General features: G+C 56.1%; 1 protein-coding gene across 1 annotated transcript; it reads left to right on the plus strand.

Annotated features, from left to right (window-relative positions):
- The first annotated feature begins 79 nt into the window (after positions 1-79).
- Positions 80-22,187, plus strand: Eppk1 (epiplakin 1). Its single transcript, XM_041671937.1, has 2 exons — positions 80-114; positions 6,507-22,187. The coding sequence occupies exon 2, from the start codon at positions 6,553-6,555 to the stop codon at positions 21,559-21,561; it is 15,009 nt and encodes a 5,002-aa protein (XP_041527871.1). The 5' UTR covers positions 80-114; positions 6,507-6,552; the 3' UTR covers positions 21,562-22,187.
- The last annotated feature ends 1,187 nt before the right edge of the window (positions 22,188-23,374 follow it).

Genomic DNA, 23,374 nt, shown 5'->3' on the forward strand with positions numbered 1-23,374 from the left:
GGACTTGGGTCACCATAAGGAGGGGCCATGTAGATTTAAATGCTTGTGGCGCGGTGCTCGGGTGTGGAGGGAGCAGAGAGACCGAGGACGCTGCACCAGCCCTTGTCACAGCAGGTGGGGACATAAGGGCAGATTGGGGGAAATGAAACCGAAACACCTGTGGGAGCCGGGGGCCAGTGGCCCCAGGTAGATTTATTGAGGGACCCGGGGCCCCATTTACCACCCTGGGCAGTCGGAGCTTCCCGCTGAGAGGTGGGAAACCCCTGAGCCCTTGGGACAGACGGGGAAACTGAGGTCCTTGCCAGGCTGCTATGCAGTTGGGGTGTAGGGGGGGCTGTCTGGAGGTTCCAGCAGAATATGTGGTGTGCTGTTTGGCCCTGCAGGTGGGGTATTCCTTGTACCCCCTTGCAAAAAGTGAGGTTAGTGGTGAGAAATCTTATGACAGAGGCAATTACGCCAACCATCAAGAGGCTCCTGGCAGCCCTCTTTGGGTGAGGGAGGTGGTGCTCACCCAAGGAGGAGCTACCAGCTGTCCAGGGTAAGCAGCCACAGGGATGGCTTCTTGGCTGCTATGGGGGGGGGGGGGGAGCTGGGAAGAAGGGGAAGGGAGCAGGGCTGTGTCTCTACCCCTTCTTGCTTATCATGTCAAGCTTACAAAAGGGTTGTTGACTTCTGTCTTTTGGGCAAGGTACAGCTGATGCCCTCTTTCACGCTGCTCACGATGGGGCAGAGGCCAAGTTTTCTGTCTCCATGTGTGCTGGGCTGAGTCTGTCCAGCCTGGCCTCCTCATTCTGTTCTGACCTAGCTCAGCAGCAGTAGCAACGGGGCCCTTGTGCCTATCATTGTCACAGCCTGGGGTGAGGACTTACCCTTTGGTGTGGTGACAGGTGGTTGATGCACTCGAGATACTGACCCACCTGGCTCAGAAATGACCCTCTTTCCTCTTGTTGGCTAGAGCAGCCTGTCACCGATCTCTTCAGAAGCAGAAAGGGCTTATCACTCTTTGCCAGAGGAGTGCCTGCTGCCTGCCTTCCCCAAACCTTTCCCCTAAGCCCTAACATAGGCTTCAGTTCCAGACCTGGGACCCTGATCCTTTACCTGTATCTACACTTCCTGGGACTCCTGCCCTCCTCAACAGAGCTCTGTATACTACTTAAATTCTTGACCCCTGTGTCTGGTTGTTTTCCCAGGCAACCACTGCAGTTGCCAAGTGTCTACTCCTCCACACGCCTGGAAAGGGGCCGGGCCCAGGGAGAGTCATAGCAGGTCCAAGGTCACCCACCAACCGACAGGGAGTGGCTGCCAACTACGGGCTGCAGAGCTGCACCTCACATGCTCCAGAACTCAGTCTCTCAGCCCCACCCCTTCCCCAGAGTCCCTGGTCTCTGGTTCTTTGTCAGTGACTTCCCACCCTGAATCTCCTCTTTGTTCAGGGAACTAGAGCTGCGTGCTTCAGCTTGTGTTGGCTTCTCACTCAGGCCTTGCCTTTCTGTATAAAGCGTGCTTGTCAGGGCTGGCTGTCCATGTCCAGGTCAGGAGCCACTAAAGACCATGTGCTTCTGGCAGTCTCTATCCCTACTCTAGTCCCAAGGCTCTGTGTCACACCTTTGCGGGACAGTGAACTGCTTGTCCTGGATTCCCCCTGCCCCATGCTCATCTAGCCATATGTCAAGGGACAGTACCCAGGCTCCACCTCCCTAGGGTCTCTCCCCTGTGCTCTGCCCTGTCCTGGGCAGAACCACACATGGCTTCCCCCAACTCAATGCTTCACAGTGTTGGGAAGCAGAGTCTGGGATGAGTCATTAGGGGTGGTCTTAGGACACACACGGTCATGGAGGGGACAGGAGGCAGGTTGGTGGGAGAGGCTGGTCTGCTGTGCTCTCTAGCTTGTCCCTGAAAGTAGACAAGTCCAGGCAGCCCTGTGTCTACTACAGTCACACTGTGCCTCCGAACCAGTCTCTTGGATACCATTGGGTACCTTCCTGAGGAAGTGCAGGAGGAGAAGGTCTGTGGGATGGGCCTGGTCTTGTGGCTTTCAGGTCCTGTTGGTCCTGTTACCTCTTCCAGTCATCTTAAAAAAAAAATGCCATTGATTCACTACAGCTGTCGACTGGGGTCACTGGGGCGTGACTGGACCCCCTTCCTTGGGAGTCTTCTCTTTGGCCAGAGTAGCTGTATTCTCTCACTTACTGTCAGCTGCCACGTGACTATGAGGACCATAACATCCACGGGGTAATGGCCCTTCCGCCCACCCCCCGCCAATCAAGTCTGCCCTCACAAGTATTTCTTCTCTATGGACCCTGGAACTCACTCCTCCAGTATGAAGACCACTGCTCCTAGACCTTGATTTCTGGGCAGGAGACGATTCTGCACTGGGACCTAGCACTAGGAATATCCATAGTTTAGAATAGAAATACTATGTCCAAGGGATGGTGCCAAGATGGCAGGGTGTCACCTGGGAGCCCACGTCTAGGCTGTGCCTTTAACATTATCTCTACATCCTATCTGCCAGCAGCTTCTGTTGAGCAGTGTACAGAGCCACAGCCAGCTTCACTAACCACTTGGCCTTCCCCCAGTGAATACCTGAGCCTCCATGGTCAAGGAACTCTTTAATTTGTTCTTCCTAAAGACATGAGACAACCATAAAGTATCTCTGTGGCCACACCAAGCTGATATGGGACCCCAGTAACTCTCAGGCTCTAGGAGCTGGCGGGTGTTCCTAGGGTCCAGGTCGCTGCCATAGCATGGTCAGTAGGTGCCTGGCCAGAGCTCTCCTCCACTAGAGTTGGGCTGCACCTCTTTCTCTTGACATCCATTCTTGCCCAGGAGTTGGGGGCTGGTGGTACCTGTACCCCAGGCACTGGAATTGGGCTCTTGTTCTCTCATGGTCCTATCAATAGTCCTTCATATGTTCTAGGGATAGCTTATCTTCTAACTCTCTCTGGGACTCTCTGTGGCTAGACCCCTCTAGCTGCCTCTCCTCAGCCTCCTCAGGTCGTCACTAGCACCTGGACTTTGTTGTTCTGTGTTTGGGCCATTACCACTTCCTTCCTAATGGATAAGCCAAGGCTAGTCCGAAAGCCCTGGGCTCAGTCCATGCCACAAGCACGCTGCCAATGTCGGGGCTGCTTTCTTTAGAGAAACACAGCCTTCCACAGGCTTCAGCGTCAGTCTCTGTAAAGGTTTGTGCGTTCAAGAGTCCTTACCACTGTGTTCTGTCTCTCCTCTGTTCTAGGAAACCCTTCCCGGGCCAATCTGATTCTTGGCCTATCCCTTGCCACCCTCTTGGGTTGGTTCCTGACCTCCTTAGGCTAAGTTGTGGGAGACAGAGGCATTGGCCCTACAGTGGGTAGGCTGACTAAGGAGGGACACTTTCACTAGTACAGGGGCATCAAGGGAGTCTACAGCTTTGAGAGTTTGGCATGTATTAATCAAGATACTTATCCTAAATTAGAGCCCCGACCACCTTGACTTGGGACTTATTCTTGGCAAAGGGTGGTTCTGTTCTATTTGCGGTTTCCTGTTCTGGTTTGGGGCCCCTAACAATATAGCTGCTTGGGTCTTCGACCACAGCTGTTCAACTGCCCACTCCCAGTCTTTCATGGTCTTACCCCTGCCATCTGTGTCTTATATACTTTTTCCATGCCCCACTCTGTGCCCTAAAAGCACCTCCCACCCGTAAAGAGCTGTATGTTGGCCCTGAAGCTGGCAGCATGGGCCCTGGGCACTCTGCTGCAGACTGGTGGTGGGCACTGTTAACTCTGTCCAGGTGCCTGCCTAGTTGTAGGCCAGAGGCCTGAGACCCTGAGCAGTGGGTTAGCAGTAGGATACCCCAGAAGGCTCAGGACCAGCCTGAGGGAGGGAATGAAGAGTGACATTTTTACCAAAGCTATGGCCGGATGCCGTCTCAGTAGTAACTCTAAGGGTCATGGCTTTATAGCCTGCAGAGTCTCCCCCCAATCATGTCAAGGGGCTGAACCTGGTGCAGGCCCTCAGATAGGGCAATTCTCGAAGGCATCAGTGGGACCACTTGCCCGTTACCCTCCCTAAGTTGGCCAGGTCTATTCTACTGAATCACGTGCTATCAAAGGCTCTTATCATTCACAGGATAGGCTATGCACCTGCCTTGGGCATGCTGCCCAGCCAGCCAACTTCACTCCCATTTCCCTGCCTTCCACCTTCCATACGTGGAGTAGGCATTGGTGAGGAGCCTTGAAGGTAGCTGATGAGAGCGTGGAGGGCTCCTGTGCACATGGGGCAGAAACCTGGGCCTACAGGAGCAGGAAGTCTGGCTGAGAATTGATGGGATGAGCTTCAAGGTGCCAAGGCAAAGCCATGAGGTCTTAGATGAGTGGGAGGTGAACCAGCAGGCAGCCAGAGTGCAGCTGGACCCGTTGACACATCCTTAAGAACAGAGTAGAAGGGGGATTGTGATGTGTAAGGGCACGAGATGATCTGTATCCAGAAGTACACAGAGCGGGTTATGACTTCAGGACTGGCTGGCTCAAGCTGCAGGTATAAAGAGCCGAGAACATCCCGGGAATCTCTTGATTCATTGGACACAGATGGTCAGAGCAGAATCCTGGTACAGGAGGATCCTGTCTTCAGTGACCAGATTTAAAGTCTGTCTGCTAAGTTCCTCAATACAAATGTGTGTTGGGGAAGGGTAGGCAGGCCCCTCCCAAAGTTCATGCGAGGACCAGCCTGGATGAACTTCCGAGCAGAGAGAATGTTCCGGAAATACTGAGGCTGTGAACTAAGAAAGGACACAGCGTGCAGACTCAGTCTGCAGGGTGGTTGGTTGTCTTCTCCCTGAGCGAGTCTGCCATCTTCTAGAGATGCCAGGTGCACTGGATTGGAGCCAGCAGGCCTCTGGGATGATCTCATCTTAGTTACGTTCGCAGAGATCCTGCTTCCAAATAAGGTTACAGTCGTGTCCTGCAGGTTAGGACTTTGAGTTGCCTTTCTGGGCAATCAATTCAGCCCAACTCCAAAGCTCCAAGTCTTGGCAGAAGCTTAGAGACCTGGAGCTGAGTGACCCAGGACACACGCAGGCATGAAGACCCAACATACGTCTTCTGAGTCTAGGACAGGACTGGGGAGGAGGCCCCAAGCCCTATGCACTAGAAGCCTGGAGGCTTGGAGTAGAGGCCAGATGATCCACAGGGACTCCCGAGAGCAGCTGGCCTCAGCTCCCTGTGTGTTATGAGTATGGTATGCCAGAAATGTGGACAAGCATGTCTGTGTCTTTCTACGGTGTCAGAACTTTTTGAACGACAGCAAGCTCACAAGGTTCAGCAGTTTCAAAATGCAAAGAATTTGCCAGGTAATCCCACCGACTCCAGTAATTTGGCCAAGGTGGAGGCAGTCAAGATGCTGTGCTGTTAATTACTAAAGCAACCTCTCACCCAGCACACAGTAAACGTCTTTTTACATTTCTATGTATATGTGTGGCTTGGAGAATGAACGCAACTCAAAGAGGCTGCAGCTGGATTCAAGGAGAGTCCTCGAAGTTCTGAGAGTCTATTGATAAGACGCCAAACAAGACCAGGAGGGAGCTGCTGCTGTCAGGATTTGAGAACAAAGCCATAGAGTCTGTGTGGGGAACAAGAAAAGCAGGGTTCAAAACCAGGAAATGGTGGGTTCAGGTCTAGGTCCAGAGAAACAAAATGATAGAGGAGCCCGGAGTCAAGTAGGGCGCATCAACAACAGAGGACAGAGTCAAGCTAAAGCTGCGACAACATTTGTGGAGTCCTCTGCTTGCCAGTTCTCGATGCACCACCAGGTGCCAGGTGGATGCAAGGCCAGGCCATCGCAGTGTTAGGCGTCCGTGACTTTATGGGATCCGGGTGAGGGAATTGTATGCTTTTCTCAGATGGGTATGTCTGATAAGTTCTCCGGCCTGGTTTTCCCTGGTAATGGCTTTAATACGCCCATGTGTACCTACAGTCGCAGTTCACGCTGATAAATTTTTATGGTGCCTTCCTTTCTACTCCTGGGAATAAGTCCTTTCAGCCTGTGTGGAAGCTGGTGCCTGACAGACGGCTCTGTTTGTGGACACGCCCAGGGCCTGCAACCTACTTCCCTCAAAATGGCAAAAGCCAGATTGTAGAATGGTGTCTCCCAGGGCGAGGCACAGCCTGGAAAGACACTGTTTTTTACAGTATGGTGTAATTTAAAGTAGGGTGCAGTCTGATTTCAAAACTGACCATACTGACTCTTGCATTGTCTGAGTTCTTTGGGCAGCTTGTCTTTGTCTTAATCCCTCTTGAAGGGACTTGCAGGTTGGACCCTTCTCCCCCAAACAATGAGATTTGTTCATGCCCTTGGAGGTCCTTGATTACCATGAACCTCTGTGGCTGCTCAGGGGTCCTCCTGTCCTTACATTTGGCTGTGGATTCGGGACTATCTCAGCTTAGATGAACCTGTATCCGACCCCATGATCCTATCTTTCCCACCTGTCAGGTCACTCAGGGTCCCTAACTGAATCTTTCTATCCCCTACAGGTCACACGTGAACCTTAAGCAAGTTCTGGGCTACCAGTTGTCCGTGATGAACGGCCAACCCCCTCCTCTTGATGTCTTGGTTGCCAATGGCATTGAGCAACCCATTGTCCCTAAGATCATGAAGCACCATTTGGGACCCAGCACCTGTTCTGGGCCCCCAGCGGAGGCTGTGCCACCTACCACAGCCAGAAGCATTGCTGGGGTGTATGTGGAAGCTTCAGGGCAGACCCGGAGCTTCTACGCTGCCATGAAGCAGGGCCTCCTGCCTACTGGGCTTGGGCTGGCTTTGCTCGAGGCCCAGGCAGCCACTGGAGGCCTTGTAGACCTTGACCAGGGTCAGCTTCTTCCTGTGTCTGAGGCACTAAGGCGGGATCTGGTGGGACTGGAGCTAAAGGAGAAATTGTTGGCTGCCGAGCGTGCGGTTACTGGCTATCCTGACCCCTATGGAGGAGGAAAGCTGGCCCTATTCCAGGCCATCAGGAAGGAAGTTGTGGACAGGACCTCGGGGATGAGATGGCTGGAGGCTCAATTAGCTTCTGGGGGCCTGGTAGACCCAACCCAAGGAGTGCTAGTGGCCCCAGAGGTAGCCTGCCAGCAGGGCCTTTTAGACAAGGAGACATGGCTCAGCCTGGTGGAGTCAGAGCCCGGCATGGGTGCCCCAGGTTTTTTTGACCCCAACACACTAGAACAGCTGCCATACTGCATGCTGTTGAGTAGGTGTGTGCAAGACCCCAGCTCAGGGCTGCCCCTGTTGCCCTTGAAGCCCACCTTTCGTACCCTGGGTGGCGCAGCCAGTGCGTCAGCGCTGCTGGAGGCAGGAGTACTAGATGAGGAGACAGCTCGAGGCCTGCAGGAGGGCACACTGGTGGTGTCTGACGTGGCCACACGCCCTGAGGTGCAGCGCTATCTGGAGGGCACTGGAGGGTTGGCGGGGGTTGTCCTATTGCCTGGAGGCCACAAGAAGAGCTTCTTCCAAGCTACAGTTGAGCACTTGCTCTCAAAGGGCATTGCAGTGCAACTCTTAGAGGCTCAGGCAGGCACTCGCACCCTCGTGCACCCAGCCACGGGCCAGCCTCTGTGGGTAGAGGAGGCAGTCAGGGAGGGTGTGGTGGGCCCAGAACTCCACGAGCAGCTCCTGGTTGCAGAGCAGGCAGTGACCGGGTATCATGACCCTTTCAGTGGCTCCCGCATCCCCCTTTTCCAGGCAATGAAGAAGGAGCTTGTGGACAAGCCACTGGCTCTGCGCCTCCTGGATGCCCAGCTGGCCACAGGTGGGCTTATATGCCCAGCTCACAGGTTCCGGCTGCCCCTGGAGGCTGCCCTGCGCTTTGGCTGCCTGGATGAAGAGACTCGGCAGCATCTCTCTCAGGAGATGAGCTTTTCAGATCCCACCACATATGAGAGTCTTCACTACGAACAGCTGCTGGCCCTCTCTGTCACCGACCCAGAGACAGGGCTTGCTTTCCTGCCTCTCCCAGGAGAAGCCCATGCAAATGAGCCCCAGGGACCCGCATTTATTGATCATTGCACTCGGCAGGCCTTGAGCAAGGCCACAACCTCCATCTCTGTAGGGAGGTTCCAGGGCCGGCCTGTATCCCTCTGGGAACTGCTCTTTTCTGAGGCAGTGCCCAATAAACAAAGGGCAGTGCTTGCCCAACAGCACCAGAAGGGGGCCCTGTCAGTGGAGGAGCTGGCAGCTGAGCTGAAGGCCATTGTCGAGAAGGCTGCAGCCACTGCCAAAGTCACCTTTGCTGGGTTGAGAGACACTGTGACACCAGGAGAACTGTTGAAGGCTGAGATAATCAACCAGGACCTGTTTGAGCAGCTAGAACGTGGACAGACCTCAGCCCAGGATGTGGGCAGCCTGGACTCTGTGCAGAGGTACCTGCAGGGCACAGGTTGCATTGCAGGCCTGCTGCTGCCTGACTCCCAGGAACGCCTCCGTATCTATGAGGCCCGCAGCAGGGGGCTCCTCAGGCCTGGTACTGCCCTGATTTTGCTTGAGGCCCAGGCTGCCACAGGCTTTATCATTGACCCCAAAGAGAACAAGAGATACTCTGTGGAAGAGGCACTGAGGGCTGGCGTCATTGGGCCTGACGTATACGCAAAGCTGCTGTCGGCAGAACGTGCGGTCACTGGCTACACGGACCCCTACTCTGGGGAGCAGATCTCCCTCTTCCAGGCCATGCAGAAGGAACTCATTGTCAAGAATCATGGCATCCGCCTGCTGGAGGCTCAGATCGCCACTGGTGGTATCATCGACCCTGTGCACAGCCACCGTGTACCTGTGGACGTGGCTTACCAGCGTGGCTACTTTGACCAGATGCTGAACTCTATCCTGTTGGACCCATCTGATGACACCAAGGGCTTCTTTGACCCCAACACACATGAAAATCTCACCTACCTGCAGCTTCTGGAGCGCTGTGTACATGAGTCAGAGACAGGCCTGCACCTCCTGCCCCTTAGTGGTACACGACCCCAGCTGGTAGACAGAGCCACTCGGCAGGCCTTCCAGAGTCTACTGCTATCTGTGAGATATGGACGGTTCCGGGGGCAGAGGGTTTCTGCATGGGAGCTCATTAACTCAGAATACTTCAAAGAGGACCGGAGGAGGCAGCTACTGCAGCGCTTTCGGCAGCGCAAGGTCACACTGGAGCAGGTCACTCAGCTGCTGGAGAAAGAGATGATGAGGTGGGCAGACATCACAGTGCCTGCACTACAGGGCCAGGTCAGTGCCTACCAGCTCTTAGAGGCCCACATCATCAACCAGGAACTCCTAGACCAGGTGCTGACAGGGGCGGTCAGCCCAGAGTCCCTCCTTCACATGGGTGACGTTCGCAGGTACCTTCGGGGCTCAGGCACCGTGGGCGGTGTGCTGTTACAGCCCTCCAATCGGCGACTCAGTCTCTACCAGGCCATGAAGCAGAAGCTGCTGGCTCCTGGTGTGGCCCTGGCCTTGCTGGAGGCCCAGGCAGCCACTGGAGCCATCATAGACCCCTGCAGTACGGAGAGCCTGACGGTAGACGAGGCTGTGTGCAGGGGAGTGGTGGGAGCAGACGTGTATGGCAAGCTGAAACGAGCAGAGAGTTCTATCACTGGCTACAGAGACCCATTTTCTGGAGAAAAGGTGTCTCTGTTCAGGGCCATGAAGAAGGGCCTTGTCCCGAAGGAGCAAGCAACCCGCCTATTAGAGGCCCAGGTGTCCACAGGAGGAGTTGTTGATCCCACAACCCACCTCCACCTCCCCATGCCTGTGGCAGTTCAGCGGGGCTGCATTGATCAAGAGATGAAAGTGGCCTTGTCCAGCTCTCCTGAGACCTTTCCCACACCTGATGGCCGGGGACACACCAGCTATGCCCAGCTTCTGGAGCAATGTCTCCAGGACAAAGCCTCTGGGATTCACCTCCTGCCCCTGACAGAAGATGCTCCCGCTATCCCCACTGACACTCAGATCCAGGAGACCCTACAGGCATCAGCTGGCACTGAGGATGGCTTGTCCCTCTGGGATCTGCTCACCTCTTGCCATTTTACTGAGGAGCAGCGCAGGGGCTTCCTTGAGGAGGTAAGGGTTGGGAAGACTTCGGTGCCACAGCTACAGGACACCGTGCGCAGCTGGGTGCACGCAGCAAAGCTCCTGGCCCGGGCCCGCATCACCGTGCCAGGCCCACGGGGTGAGGTCCCTGCCATTTGGCTACGAGATGCTGGTATTATTACCCAAGAGACCCTGGAAGCATTAGCCCAGGGCATACAATCACCGGCTGAAGTAGCCGAAGAGCCTGCTGTAAATGCCTGCCTCTGGGGCACAGGTTGTGTGGCCGGTGTGCTTTTGCAGCCCTCGGGGACCAAGCTGAGCATTGCTCAGGCTGTAAAGGATGGCCTTCTGCCCACAGGCCTGGGCCAGCAGCTGCTGGAGGCCCAGGTGGCATCTGGCTTCCTCGTCAACCCGCTAACCAACCAGAGACTGTCAGTGGAGGGGGCAGTGAAGGCTGGCCTGGTGGGCAGGGAGCTGAGTGAACAGCTTCAGCAGGTGGAGAGGGCCATCACAGGGTATTCAGACCCTTACTCAGGAGGCTCCCTTTCTCTCTGGCAAGCCATGGAGAAAGGGCTTGTGTCCAAGAGTGAAGCTTTTCCTCTCCTCCAAGTCCAGCTGGCCACGGGGGGTGTTGTGGACCCTGCCCATGGAGTGCACCTGCCCCAGGCGGTGGCCTGCAAGCTTGGCCTCCTGGACGAGCAGACAAGCCAGGTGTTGACTGCCACTGAGAATGAAAACAAGTTGTTCTTTGACCCCAACTCCCGCGAAAAGGTGACATACCAGCAGCTCAAAGAACTCTGCGTGCTGGATGCCGACACTGGCCTGTGGCTGCTACCACTGCCCCAGGACACCATGCTTGAGGTGGATGACCACACTGCAGTGGCACTGAGGGCTATGAAGGTACCCATCAGCATGGGGAGGTACAAAGGACACAGCGTGTCACTCTGGGACCTGCTACACTCTGAGTACGTTGGGACCGAAAAGCGGCGGGAGCTGGTGGCACTTTGTTGTTCTGGGCGGGCTGCTGCCCTGCGGCAGGTCATCAATATGGTCACCACCTTGGTGGAGGCTGCAGAGAAGCAGCCCCCGCAGGCCACCTTCAAAGGGCTCCGGAAGCAGGTATCAGCTGGGGACTTGTTTAGGTCCCAGCTGATCAACAAGCAGACACTGGATGAACTCAATCAGGGGAAAAAGACAGTCCAGGAAGTGACAGAGATGGACAGTGTAAGGAGGTCCCTGGAAGGAGGCAACTTCATCGCTGGGGTCTTTATTCAGGGTACAAAAGAGAAGATGAGTATCCCAGAGGCCTTGAGAAGGCACATTCTGAGGCCAGGCACAGCGCTGGTGCTGATGGAGGCGCAGGCAGCCACCGGTTTCATCATTGACCCTGTGGAGAACCGGAAGCTAACTGTAGAGCAGGCCTTCCAGGCTGGGATGTTTGGCAAGGAAACCTATATGAAGCTCTTATCAGCTGAGCGTGCTGTCACCGGTTACACGGACCCCTACACTGGGGAGCAGATCTCCCTCTTCCAGGCCATGCAGAGAGACCTCATTGTCCGGGACCATGGCATCCGTCTGCTGGAGGCTCAGATTGCCACGGGGGGCATCATCGACCCTGTGCACAGCCATCGCGTGCCTGTGGATGTGGCCTACCAGCGTGGCTACTTCAATGAAGAGATGAACCGCATCTTGGCTGACCCGAGTGATGACACCAAGGGTTTTTTTGACCCCAACACGCATGAGAACCTCACCTACCTGCAGCTGCTGGAGCGCTGTGTGGAGGACCCCGAGACAGGCCTGTACATGCTGGAAATTGTCAAGAAGGGAGAAACCTACACGTACATTGATGAGGCCACAAGGCAAGCTCTGAGATCCAGAACTATGCAGATGTCCGTAGGCAAGTTTGCAGGCCAGACGGTGTCTGTGTGGAACCTGCTGTCTTCTCAGTACTTTACGGAAGGAAGGAGAAGAAAGCTCTTGCAGGAGTACAGAGCCCAGAACATAGGCCTAGACAAACTGCTGGAGGTCATCACCTCCACCGTGGAAGAAACAGAGAAGCAAAACCAAAACTTCAAGGTGGCAGGCATCCACGGTGACGTGACTGCAGCGGAACTGTTCAACTCTGGGATCCTTGATAAGAAGTCCCTGGATGCGCTTCACAGTGGGGAGCGAGGGTGCCAGGATCTCCGCCAGCTGGAGCATGTCAACACCTACTTGGAAGGCAGCAGTTGCATTGCTGGAGTGACCGCACCCCTCACCCAGGAGGTGATGAGCTTCTACGAGGCCAGCAGAGAAGAGCTCATCCCAGCAGGGTTTGCAGCTCAGTTGCTGGAGGCACAAGCTGCTACTGGGTACCTGATGGATCCCCGTACCCACCAGAGGCTGTGTGTGGATGAGGCCGTAGCAGCTGGCCTAGTGGGTGAAGACCTGCGAGAAAGGCTTGTAAATGCAGAAAAGGCAGCAAAGGGCTACAAAGACCCAGCCACAGGCGAGACTATCCCACTGTTCCAGGCCATGGAGAAGAAATTAGTTAGGCGGGAGGAGGCCCTGAGGCTGTTGGAGGTGCAGGTGGCCACAGGCGGGGTCATCGACCCATGGCACCACCACAGAGTTCCCCTGGAAACAGCATGCAAGCGTGGCTGTCTGAGCGATGACACCGTTGTGCTGGTTGCTGATCAGAGGCACATGAGGAAAAGGTTTGTGGATCCCAATACACAAGAAAAGGTCACGTACCAGGAGCTGCAGGACAGGTGCCAGAGGGAGGAGAAGTCAGGCTGGGCACTGTTCCCAGTGGTTAAGGACAAAAAGGACATGGAGTACGTTGATGAGGCCACTAAAAGGGCCCTGGAGGCAGAGCAGGTGGAAGTGACTGTGGGGAGGTACAGAGGCCAGAGGCGGTCTGTGTGGGAACTGCTGAACTCAGAGTACGTGTCGGAGGAGAAAAAGATGGAACTGGTCAGGATATACAAAGGCGACACAGCCCGGGCACTGCAGAGAGTGGTAGAAGTTATTCTACAAATGATTGCAGACAAAGAGGGAAAAAGCAGGCAACTGTGGTTCCGAGGACTACGAACTCAGGTCACAGCGGAGGAATTGCTCAGCTCAGCCGTCATCACCAGACAGACTCTGAAGGACCTGGAAGAAGGAAGAACTACAGTAGACCAGATAGAAAGAAACGAAGATGTGAAAAGATACCTCAAGGGCACCAGCTGCATTGCAGGAGTCCTGGTGCCCGTCAGGGGAGAGCCTGGCCGTCAGGAGAAGATGAGCATCTATCAGGCCATGTGGAAGGGCATGCTGAGGCCCGGCACTGCCCTGGTACTGCTGGAGGCCCAGGCGGCCACGGGCTTCATCATCGACCCAGTGCACAACCGCAGACTGTCTGTGGAGGAGGCCGTGGCAGCAGGCGTGGTGGGTGGCGAGGTCCAAGAGAAGCTGCTGTCTGCTGAGCGTGCTGTCACCGGCTACACGGACCCCTACACTGGGGAGCAGATCTCCCTCTTCCAGGCCATGCAGAGGGACCTTATTGTCAAGGACCATGGCATCCGCCTGCTGGAGGCCCAGATTGCTACGGGTGGTGTAATTGACCCTGTTCACAGCCACCGTGTGCCCGTGGACGTGGCCTACCAACGTGGCTACTTTGATGAAGAGATGAACAGCATCTTGGCAAACCCTGGGGATGACACCAAGGGCTTCTTTGACCCCAACACACACGAGAACCTCACTTACCTCCAGCTGCTTCGTCGCTGTGTGCGGGACCCAGAGACTGGGTTCTACATGCTGCAGCTGGCAGGAAAGGGCTCCAGTGTGCACCACCTGAGCGAGGAACTGAGACGTGCCCTCCGTGAGGCCAGAGTGACGCCAGGCACGGGCGACTACCAGGGCCAGAGCATCTCTGTCTGGGAGCTTCTCTTCTACCGCGAGGTGCCTGAGAGCCTGCGCCAGGATCTGCTGCGCAGGTACCAAGCTGGTGGGCTGACTGTTCAGGACGTGAGCACCACCCTCCTCTCACTGCTGGCTCAGACTGATGACAGTACTCCATATGTGAATCTAGAGAAAGTCTTGGGCAAGGCAACCATGAAAATAAAGGTTGGCCATCTCCAGGGAAATCAGGTACCTTTGTTGGATGTGATGTTGTCCAGCTATGTTAGTGACAGTACCAGAAAGGAGCTGATGGGCCAGTTAAGCAGTGGGACACTGACTCTGCCCAAACTGACCCAAAGACTCACCACTATCATTGAGGAGGCAGAACACACACAGGAGGCTGAACCACTGAAAGACAGTGTGTCACACCAAAGGGAAACTGAAACAGAAAGATCAGGGACCTCCCCAGACAAGAACAAGAAGAAGGACAAGGCTGAGACAGCCAGGCAGAACCAGGAACAAGCCCTGCGAGCTGCAACCATGCGCCTAAACTGTGGAAAGTTCCAGGGTCAGCCAGTTTCAGTGTGGCAAGTCCTATTCTCCTCATACTTAAGTGAGACCCGCAGAGAGGAGCTCCTTGCCCAGCACCTAGCTGGTTCCATGGCTGTGCAGGACCTCATCACCATTCTCATCAAGATCATAGAAGACACTGAAGAACAACTCAGTAAAGTGTCCTTCCCCGGCCTGAGACAAACGGTGTCTGCAGCTGAGCTGCTCACATCTGGAATATTGGACAAAAACACCCTACATGAACTGGCACAAGGCACGAAAACAATGCAGGAGGTGACAGAGATGGACTCTGTCAAGCGCTACCTGGAAGGAACCAGCTGCATTGCTGGAGTCCTGGTGCCCGTCAGGGGAGAGCCTGGCCGTCAGGAGAAGATGAGCATCTATCAGGCCATGTGGAAGGGCATGCTGAGGCCCGGCACTGCCCTGGTACTGCTGGAGGCCCAGGCGGCCACGGGCTTCATCATCGACCCAGTGCACAACCGCAGACTGTCTGTGGAGGAGGCCGTGGCAGCAGGCGTGGTGGGTGGCGAGGTCCAAGAGAAGCTGCTGTCTGCTGAGCGTGCTGTCACCGGCTACACGGACCCCTACACTGGGGAGCAGATCTCCCTCTTCCAGGCCATGCAGAGGGACCTCATTGTAAAGAACCACGGCATCCGCCTGCTGGAGGCCCAGATTGCCACGGGCGGGGTCATTGACCCAGTACACAGTCACCGAGTGCCCGTGGACGTGGCCTACCAACGTGGCTACTTTGACGAAGAGATGAACAGCATCTTGGCAGATCCCGGGGATGACACCAAGGGCTTCTTTGACCCCAACACACACGAGAACCTCACATATCTCCAGCTGCTTCGTCGCTGTGTGCGGGACCCAGAGACTGGGTTCTACATGCTGCAGCTGGCGGGAAAGGGCTCCAGTGTGCACCACCTGAGCGAGGAACTGAGACGTGCTCTCCGTGAGGCCAGAGTGACGCCAGGCACGGGCGACTACCAGGGCCAGAGCATCTCTGTCTGGGAGCTTCTCTTCTACCGCGAGGTGCCCGAGAGCCTGCGCCAGGATCTGCTGCGCAGGTACCAAGCTGGTGGGCTGACTGTTCAGGACGTGAGCACCACCCTCCTCTCACTGCTGGCCCGAGCCAAGGATGGGAGCCCGCGTGGAGATCCCCAAGGAACCCTGGGTAAGGCCACCATGGAAGTCAAAGTGGGTCGTCTCCGGGGCCCAGAAGTGCCGGTTTGGGACGTTTTGTCCTCCAGCTATGTGAGCAGGGACACCCGGAAGGAGCTGCTGGCCCAGTTCAGCTCTGGGAAGCTGACTCTGCCCATGCTGACCCGAAGGCTGACCACCATCATTGAGGAAGCCGAGGAGACTCAGGAGTCCAATCCAAAGCTGACTGAGGCCTCTCTTGACCGACAAGACACCAGGGCCAGAAGCTCAGGGACCTTCCCAGACGAGGAGACGGTTGAGGACAAGGCCGACACTGCCAGGCAGAACCAGGAGCAGGCTCTGCGTGCTGCCACCATGAGCGTCCACCGTGGGCAGTTCCGGGGTGGACCGGTTTCCGTGTGGCGAGTCCTGTTCTCCTCGTACCTAAGTGAGACCCGCCGGGAGGAGCTCCTCTCCCAGCACCTGGCTGGCACCCTGGGTCTGCAGGACCTCATCGCCATCCTCACCCAGATCATCGAGGAGACAGAAGAACGGCTCAGCAAGGTGTCTTTCCGTGGCCTGAGGCACCAGGTGTCTGCATCCGAGCTGCACACGTCTGGCATCATAGACCAAGAAACCCTGCGGGAACTGGCACAAGGGACCAAGACCCTGCAGGAGGTGACAGAGATGGACTCTGTCAAGCGCTACCTGGAGGGCACCAGCTGCATTGCTGGTGTCCTGGTGCCCGTCCAGGGAGAGCCTGGCCGTCAGGAGAAGATGAGCATCTATCAGGCCATGTGGAAGGGCGTGCTGAGGCCCGGCACTGCCCTGGTACTGCTGGAGGCCCAGGCGGCCACGGGCTTCATCATCGACCCAGTGCACAACCGCAGACTGTCTGTGGAGGAGGCCGTGGCAGCAGGCGTGGTGGGTGGCGAGGTCCAAGAGAAGCTGCTGTCTGCTGAGCGTGCTGTCACCGGCTACACGGACCCCTACACTGGGGAGCAGATCTCCCTCTTCCAGGCCATGCAGAGGGACCTCATTGTCAAGGACCATGGCATCCGCCTGCTGGAGGCCCAGATTGCCACGGGTGGAGTCATCGATCCCACTCACAGCCACCGTGTGCCCGTGGACGTGGCCTACCAACGTGGCTACTTTGACGAGGAGATGAACAGCATCCTGGCAGATCCCGGGGATGACACCAAGGGCTTCTTTGACCCCAACACACACGAGAACCTCACATATCTCCAGCTGCTTCGTCGCTGTGTGCGGGACCCAGAGACTGGGTTCTACATGCTGCAGCTGGCGGGAAAGGGCTCCAGTGTGCACCACCTGAGCGAGGAACTGAGACGTGCCCTCCGTGAGGCCAGAGTGACGCCAGGCACGGGCGACTACCAGGGCCAGAGCATCTCTGTCTGGGAGCTTCTCTTCTACCGCGAGGTGCCCGAGAGCCTGCGCCAGGATCTGCTGCGCAGGTACCAAGCTGGTGGGCTGACTGTTCAGGACGTGAGCACCACCCTCCTCTCACTGCTGGCCCGAGCCAAGGATGGGAGCCCGCGTGGAGATCCCCAAGGAACCCTGGGTAAGGCCACCATGGAAGTCAAAGTGGGTCGTCTCCGGGGCCCAGAAGTGCCGGTTTGGGACGTTTTGTCCTCCAGCTATGTGAGCAGGGACACCCGGAAGGAGCTGCTGGCCCAGTTCAGCTCTGGGAAGCTGACTCTGCCCATGCTGACCCGAAGGCTGACCACCATCATTGAGGAAGCCGAGGAGACTCAGGAGTCCAATCCAAAGCTGACTGAGGCCTCTCTTGACCGACAAGACACCAGGGCCAGAAGCTCAGGGACCTTCCCAGACGAGGAGACGGTTGAGGACAAGGCCGACACTGCCAGGCAGAACCAGGAGCAGGCTCTGCGTGCTGCCACCATGAGCGTCCACCGTGGGCAGTTCCGGGGTGGACCGGTTTCCGTGTGGCGAGTCCTGTTCTCCTCGTACCTAAGTGAGACCCGCCGGGAGGAGCTCCTCTCCCAGCACCTGGCTGGCACCCTGGGTCTGCAGGACCTCATCGCCATCCTCACCCAGATCATCGAGGAGACAGAAGAACGGCTCAGCAAGGTGTCTTTCCGTGGCCTGAGGCACCAGGTGTCTGCATCCGAGCTGCACACGTCTGGCATCATAGACCAAGAAACCCTGCGGGAACTGGCACAAGGGACCAAGACCCTGCAGGAGGTGACAGAGATGGACTCTGTCAAGCGCTACCTGGAGGGCACCAGCTGCATTGCTGGTGTCCTGGTGCCCGTCCAGGGAGAGCCTGGCCGTCAGGAGAAGATGAGCATCTATCAGGCCATGTGGAAGGGCGTGCTGAGGCCCGGCACTGCCCTGGTACTGCTGGAGGCCCAGGCGGCCACGGGCTTCATCATCGACCCAGTGCACAACCGCAGACTGTCTGTGGAGGAGGCCGTGGCAGCAGGCGTGGTGGGTGGCGAGGTCCAAGAGAAGCTGCTGTCTGCTGAGCGTGCTGTCACCGGCTACACGGACCCCTACACTGGGGAGCAGATCTCCCTCTTCCAGGCCATGCAGAGGGACCTCATTGTCAAGGACCATGGCATCCGCCTGCTGGAGGCCCAGATTGCCACGGGTGGAGTCATCGATCCCACTCACAGCCACCGTGTGCCCGTGGACGTGGCCTACCAACGTGGCTACTTTGACGAGGAGATGAACAGCATCCTGGCAGATCCCGGGGATGACACCAAGGGCTTCTTTGACCCCAACACACACGAGAACCTCACATATCTCCAGCTGCTTCGTCGCTGTGTGCGGGACCCAGAGACTGGGTTCTACATGCTGCAGCTGGCGGGAAAGGGCTCCAGTGTGCACCACCTGAGCGAGGAACTGAGACGTGCCCTCCGTGAGGCCAGAGTGACGCCAGGCACGGGCGACTACCAGGGCCAGAGCATCTCTGTCTGGGAGCTTCTCTTCTACCGCGAGGTGCCCGAGAGCCTGCGCCAGGATCTGCTGCGCAGGTACCAAGCTGGTGGGCTGACTGTTCAGGACGTGAGCACCACCCTCCTCTCACTGCTGGCCCGAGCCAAGGATGGGAGCCCGCGTGGAGATCCCCAAGGAACCCTGGGTAAGGCCACCATGGAAGTCAAAGTGGGTCGTCTCCGGGGCCCAGAAGTGCCGGTTTGGGACGTTTTGTCCTCCAGCTATGTGAGCAGGGACACCCGGAAGGAGCTGCTGGCCCAGTTCAGCTCTGGGAAGCTGACTCTGCCCATGCTGACCCGAAGGCTGACCACCATCATTGAGGAAGCCGAGGAGACTCAGGAGTCCAATCCAAAGCTGACTGAGGCCTCTCTTGACCGACAAGACACCAGGGCCAGAAGCTCAGGGACCTTCCCAGACGAGGAGACGGTTGAGGACAAGGCCGACACTGCCAGGCAGAACCAGGAGCAGGCTCTGCGTGCTGCCACCATGAGCGTCCACCGTGGGCAGTTCCGGGGTGGACCGGTTTCCGTGTGGCGAGTCCTGTTCTCCTCGTACCTAAGTGAGACCCGCCGGGAGGAGCTCCTCTCCCAGCACCTGGCTGGCACCCTGGGTCTGCAGGACCTCATCGCCATCCTCACCCAGATCATCGAGGAGACAGAAGAACGGCTCAGCAAGGTGTCTTTCCGTGGCCTGAGGCACCAGGTGTCTGCATCCGAGCTGCACACGTCTGGCATCATAGACCAAGAAACCCTGCGGGAACTGGCACAAGGGACCAAGACCCTGCAGGAGGTGACAGAGATGGACTCTGTCAAGCGCTACCTGGAGGGCACCAGCTGCATTGCTGGTGTCCTGGTGCCCGTCCAGGGAGAGCCTGGCCGTCAGGAGAAGATGAGCATCTATCAGGCCATGTGGAAGGGCGTGCTGAGGCCCGGCACTGCCCTGGTACTGCTGGAGGCCCAGGCGGCCACGGGCTTCATCATCGACCCAGTGCACAACCGCAGACTGTCTGTGGAGGAGGCCGTGGCAGCAGGCGTGGTGGGTGGCGAGGTCCAAGAGAAGCTGCTGTCTGCTGAGCGTGCTGTCACCGGCTACACGGACCCCTACACTGGGGAGCAGATCTCCCTCTTCCAGGCCATGCAGAGGGACCTCATTGTCAAGGACCATGGCATCCGCCTGCTGGAGGCCCAGATTGCCACGGGTGGAGTCATCGATCCCACTCACAGCCACCGTGTGCCCGTGGACGTGGCCTACCAACGTGGCTACTTTGACGAGGAGATGAACAGCATCCTGGCAGATCCCGGGGATGACACCAAGGGCTTCTTTGACCCCAACACACACGAGAACCTCACATATCTCCAGCTGCTTCGTCGCTGTGTGCGGGACCCAGAGACTGGGTTCTACATGCTGCAGCTGGCGGGAAAGGGCTCCAGTGTGCACCACCTGAGCGAGGAACTGAGACGTGCCCTCCGTGAGGCCAGAGTGACGCCAGGCACGGGCGACTACCAGGGCCAGAGCATCTCTGTCTGGGAGCTTCTCTTCTACCGCGAGGTGCCCGAGAGCCTGCGCCAGGATCTGCTGCGCAGGTACCAAGCTGGTGGGCTGACTGTTCAGGACGTGAGCACCACCCTCCTCTCACTGCTGGCCCGAGCCAAGGATGGGAGCCCGCGTGGAGATCCCCAAGGAACCCTGGGTAAGGCCACCATGGAAGTCAAAGTGGGTCGTCTCCGGGGCCCAGAAGTGCCGGTTTGGGACGTTTTGTCCTCCAGCTATGTGAGCAGGGACACCCGGAAGGAGCTGCTGGCCCAGTTCAGCTCTGGGAAGCTGACTCTGCCCATGCTGACCCGAAGGCTGACCACCATCATTGAGGAAGCCGAGGAGACTCAGGAGTCCAATCCAAAGCTGACTGAGGCCTCTCTTGACCGACAAGACACCAGGGCCAGAAGCTCAGGGACCTTCCCAGACGAGGAGACGGTTGAGGACAAGGCCGACACTGCCAGGCAGAACCAGGAGCAGGCTCTGCGTGCTGCCACCATGAGCGTCCACCGTGGGCAGTTCCGGGGTGGACCGGTTTCCGTGTGGCGAGTCCTGTTCTCCTCGTACCTAAGTGAGACCCGCCGGGAGGAGCTCCTCTCCCAGCACCTGGCTGGCACCCTGGGTCTGCAGGACCTCATCGCCATCCTCACCCAGATCATCGAGGAGACAGAAGAACGGCTCAGCAAGGTGTCTTTCCGTGGCCTGAGGCACCAGGTGTCTGCATCCGAGCTGCACACGTCTGGCATCATAGACCAAGAAACCCTGCGGGAACTGGCACAAGGGACCAAGACCCTGCAGGAGGTGACAGAGATGGACTCTGTCAAGCGCTACCTGGAGGGCACCAGCTGCATTGCTGGTGTCCTGGTGCCCGTCCAGGGAGAGCCTGGCCGTCAGGAGAAGATGAGCATCTATCAGGCCATGTGGAAGGGCGTGCTGAGGCCCGGCACTGCCCTGGTACTGCTGGAGGCCCAGGCGGCCACGGGCTTCATCATCGACCCAGTGCACAACCGCAGACTGTCTGTGGAGGAGGCCGTGGCAGCAGGCGTGGTGGGTGGCGAGGTCCAAGAGAAGCTGCTGTCTGCTGAGCGTGCTGTCACCGGCTACACGGACCCCTACACTGGGGAGCAGATCTCCCTCTTCCAGGCCATGCAGAAGGAACTCATTGTCAAGAATCATGGCATCCGCCTGCTGGAGGCCCAGATTGCTACTGGTGGTGTAATTGACCCTGTTCACAGCCACCGTGTGCCCGTGGACGTGGCCTACCAACGTGGCTATTTTGATGAGGAGATGAACAGCATCCTGGCAGATCCCGGGGATGATACCAAGGGCTTCTTTGACCCCAACACACATGAGAACCTCACATACCTCCAGCTTTTGCAGAGAGCCATTCCTGACCCTGAAACTGGATTATTGTTTCTCTCTCTTTCTAAGCGCTAAATGTTTCTGGTTTTTTTCTCTAAAATACTGCAGTGTTTGCGTAGTCCTTGGTTTGGACGTTGCTGTCTTTGTATACTTTTTTACTCTTCTGAATCATTGTTTAATTTTAGGTTATTCTCATCTTTCTAGCCTCCCTGCCCCTCTTTTTGGTTGTTTTTTTTTTCCTCATGTATGTCCTTCTTGTTTCTGTTGTTTATCCTCCACAATTTTTTCGCTCTTTCTTTTACTCTTTCTGTGTTTGTTTTGGTGGGATCATGGACTTGGGAGGAGTGTTCTAATACATTCTCTCCTTGTATTCTAGGCAGCCCCATGATCACCTACCATGTCATCCACACTGCTCTCCACCCACCTGTGATCTTCTCTCCTGATCTCCTAAACTGTGGGAGTGGAGGTGGAATTGTATTTGTTAGCCACCTTGTTTGTCAACACTCTTTCATATTTTTAATACGGGCACTTGGCACGTTATGTGCCCTGGTTTGCCTCTGTATTTAGCCCAACATTGCTTACCTTCTCTCCATGCGCCTCTGAATCATCTCAGTCACTCATTGTATTTCTGTTTTTAGTGCATACATGTCTTTTGATAATAAATTAATTTCTGACAATAAAATGAATTTTGCAGGGACTTATTTCCCCTGCGCTAAAGTCTCTCTTTCAGTAGCATTGGCTGCACTACTGTCACCTGTATTTCTCTCCCCTCATTGGGTGCTAAGTTTGTTATGATCTTCTGCGCACAGCTCAGTCTGTGGGTCACCCCCACCCCAGTAGTGACTAGCTAAGCAACTGTCCTGGCAGATAATTTGCTAGATATATTTATATATGACCGGAATTCCCATTATCTGGAATGATTTGAGGCTTTGATTTTGCTTTATGGAGAAAATGGTTTTTTTTTACTCCAAATTTGGAAGAGTCTAAGGCAAGGTTTTCCTCTGGTCATGACTTTTCTGCTGGCAGAGTCTCAGCGTGGTGCAGGATAGCCCAACAAATCGACAAGGGCTAAGTAGCAGGGGCTGCAGAGATGGCTCTGAGATGAAGAGAACTTGGCTGTTCTTTCAGAGGACATGGGTTTGGTTCACCACATGGTGACTCTTATAACCATCCATAGCTCCAGTTCAAATAGGTTCAATGCCCTCTCCTGACTTCCAACGATGCCAGGCTCACAGGTAGCACACATACAATCATGTAGGCAAAACATTCATAGACATAAAGTGAGGTAAGTCAGAAAAAAAGCTTTTCTTTTCTTTTAATTTTATTTATTATCATCTTTAAATTGTATATCATTACTTGCTTTTATTATATGGCTGTTTTGCCTTGCATTTATGTCTGTTTGCCACATGTGTCCATGTGGTGATCAGAAGAGGATATCAGATCACCCAGAACAGGAGCTGATGGCTGTGAACCACTGTGTGGGTGCTGGGAATCGAACCCGGGTCCTCCAGTACTCTTTGCTAATAGAGCCATCTCTCCACGCCCCCCTCCTCCACAAGCTCTTATTTTTATCTTAGATGTTTAAGGCTTCGTTCATAAAACTTGAATCCTTAATGCAGAGATTAAACTAGGGAGCCAAACAACCTGAAATTTGACTGAGCTCTGTAGGCTGAGTTTGCTAGGACTGCCTCGGAATGCACCGTGAGTCAGGTGGTGAGGGCAGGGGCTGTACTCTGGTACGGTCACTCATTCGGTAGTGTGGGTGCTGCAGTGACCTTGGGTGCCTCCTGTTCTGCAGAACCTCTACAGGCTGCCTGCAATGGTGTCCTCTGAGCTGATCCTATCCAAAGTGTGATGAAGTCCCTCGTACCAGAAATTTATAGATTTC

Source organism: Microtus oregoni, unplaced genomic scaffold (assembly GCF_018167655.1).
Source record: "Microtus oregoni isolate MIOR12 unplaced genomic scaffold, Mior012 000022F_ref0000154, whole genome shotgun sequence".
NCBI lineage: Eukaryota > Metazoa > Chordata > Mammalia > Rodentia > Cricetidae > Microtus > Microtus oregoni.